Source organism: Onychomys torridus, chromosome 14, assembly GCF_903995425.1.
Source record: "Onychomys torridus chromosome 14, mOncTor1.1, whole genome shotgun sequence".
Taxonomy (NCBI): Eukaryota; Metazoa; Chordata; class Mammalia; order Rodentia; family Cricetidae; genus Onychomys; species Onychomys torridus.
In genome coordinates, this window is record NC_050456.1 from 38,326,266 (window position 1) to 38,328,973 (window position 2,708).

The window sequence follows — 2,708 nt, forward strand, 5'->3', positions numbered from 1 at the left end:
TAGACCAAATAGTTTGCAATTAATATCAAGTACTGAGTGATTATTTTATAAGCTGCTACAGGCTGGGTGTGACACAGGAAAACTCTGGCTACAGTTGGTGTCCAACGTGGGCACATTATATAAGGGCCTTACTGCCAAACTTCTAGATTCTTACCAGCATTGGTTTTCATGATAGTCATATTACAGAAGACATGGAACTTCAATGTAGTCTTTTTTAAAAAAATTTTTACTTTATGCATATGAATATTTTGCCTGCATGCAAGTATATGTACCAAATGAGTGCCTATTGGATACCCTGGAACTGGGGTTACAGATGGTGGTGAGACCCCAGGTGGATCTTGGCAATCAAACCCAGGTTCTTTGCAAGAGGAACAAGTGCTCTTAATCGCTGAGCCCCCTCTACAGCCCTAAAGGTAGTTTTGATTTTCCTTTCTCTGATGGTGAGTTTTATCCATGTACTTGAATGGATGCATTTTCTTGATATCCAATTCTGGAGTTCTTGTATTTCTAGATACTAATCCACTAGAGGTAGATAGCAAAGGTTTTCTCCCCTTGTACATGCTTTCTTCCTTGCTTCCTCAGCTGTGCAGATGCTGCATCTCACCTAATCCCACCTGCCAATTCCACTTCTGCTTGTGCTGCTGGAATCCTTTCCACGTCTCTTCCTATGCTTATATATTGAAGCAAATTCCCTGTTTTCCTTGGCAGTTTCAATGATTCAGGCTTCGGTCCACTTTGAACATTTTTACAGGACATGAGATAAGAACCTAGTTCCATTCTGGATGTGGATGTCCAGATTTCTCAGTGGCATTTGCGGAGGAGGCTGTCCTTTCTCTAATCTATGCTTTTGGCACCAAAGTGGAAGATCAGGTGGCTGTAGCTGGGTGTGGCCAGAATTCTATTAGAGATCTGAAGGTGTTCCTCACGTTGACATTGGAAGGCATCCAAATTTGTATTCCTTGCTGTTACTAACCCCTTTCTTTTCTTTCAAGCCAATGTCCTTGAAATTAATGTGACTTGGTGTTTCTCTTTTTTATTTGATCTTTGAGTTTCAGGTTTCATGTGTTTTGATCACATTCCTTCTCCCCAATATTTTCATTACATTCATTTTGTGTGTTGTGTGTACATGGTAAGTGCATGCACATACCATGGTGCTTAACTTCAGCATTTACATTCTTTGACTTAGAGCCTAATGTTCTTTAATACCGGGAACATTTCTTGAAACACAGCATTTTGTCTTTTTGAGACAGGATCTCACTATATATAGCCTGGGCTGGCCAAAGCACCCACGATCTGCCTCAGCCTCCTGAGTGCTGGGTTATAGACCACCATGCCCCGGGGCACTATGCAACTGATGTTTTAGTCTTTTTTTTTTTTTTAAACTGAGATCGGATGTTGGGCCTCCTGAGCCATTTATTTTCTGACCTTTTCATTTTAATTTTTTTCCAAATTAAAATATAATTATATAATTTCTCCCCTCCCTTTAATTTTCTTAACTTTTATCCTTTCATATTTATATTTATTTGTCAATTTATTTTCTGAGAAATGTCCTTGATCTTCCACTTGAACTACTCATATTCTTTCCCAAAGTTCTTCTTGAAGTGTCTGCTTGTGAGTTGTGCGTGGTTAGACAACTATCTGGTTGTGGCATCCTCCGACGTCTTATCACCCACCCGTTTGTTTCTTCTGGAGCTCTTGCCATTGCCTTCTCGCTGCCACTCTTACTGGCTGCTCGCTCTGGCCCAGGGCAGATTCCACTTTTACTGTAATGTCCTCTAGCCACACAGCTTATTAGCAGCGGGCCTCTGACAGCCAGCTCTTCCTCGCGTCTTTTCGTCTACAGTGGTACCTTCCACATCCTGTTAGGACGGCTGTGGGAGCCAGTGAGAAAAAAGGATGTTGTCCTTGAATTTCCCCAATCCTGAGGGTTGTCCTCCAGCCATCTATTGCATACAACATTCTCAGTCAGAGGACCTGCTTGCATATCCCATAGGAACAGTCACATGTGTACTCTATTTAACTGTTAGGGTGTGTGTGTGTTGTGTGTGTGTGTGAGTGCACACACGTGCACATGTGCAGGTCAGATGACATCACAGTCAGTTCTTCCTCCTTTCCCTTCACGTGGAGGGGTTCTGGGATGGACATTCGGCAGCAGCCAGGTTTGCATGGCTAGTGCCCCCATCCAGTGAGCATCCTGCTGGCCCTGACCCGACAGGGGCATTGTTAAAGAACGACTACTTCACTGCTTGCTTGTGTAACATTTTATTACTTGTATATTGCATAGTGAGAAGAGCAGAGTCAGGAGGCTCTTGGTCTGGCTCAAGAACTAACCAGGATGAAGTGGTTAAGTTGCTTAACTTGGTTAAACTCTTATTTCCTCATTGGAAAAATGGAGATGATAGCATGTACTTTATAGAACTGCTAATGATGAGATAGGTACATTGTTTTCCTGTCAAGTATCTGGTCAGACTATTTCTATAGTTTGCTGCTACTAGTCCCTGTTCATTACCTCAATGCTAACTGTTCTTAATAAATGCATTAAGACAGCTGGTACCAACAGAACACATCAATTATGAATACTAAGAATTGTAAAAGAAAAACAAACTAAAAAAATGGCCCTATCCTTTTATTTAGTATAGTGGCTTTTAAAAAAATATAAAAACAACATCATTTATCTATACTATCCCATCAAAAATTCCAATTTCACT

At 41.2% G+C, this 2,708-nt stretch overlaps 1 protein-coding gene across 1 annotated transcript in view; it reads right to left on the reverse strand.

Annotated features, from left to right (window-relative positions):
• Positions 1-1,791: 1,791 nt before the first annotated feature.
• Positions 1,792-2,708, reverse strand: part of Map4k5 (mitogen-activated protein kinase kinase kinase kinase 5) — an 85,386-nt gene continuing 84,469 nt past the window's right edge. Inside the window, exon 29 of the mRNA XM_036205628.1 lies at positions 1,792-1,871. Coding sequence (XP_036061521.1) covers positions 1,792-1,871 — 80 coding nt within the window. The remainder of the gene's footprint in view (positions 1,872-2,708) is intronic.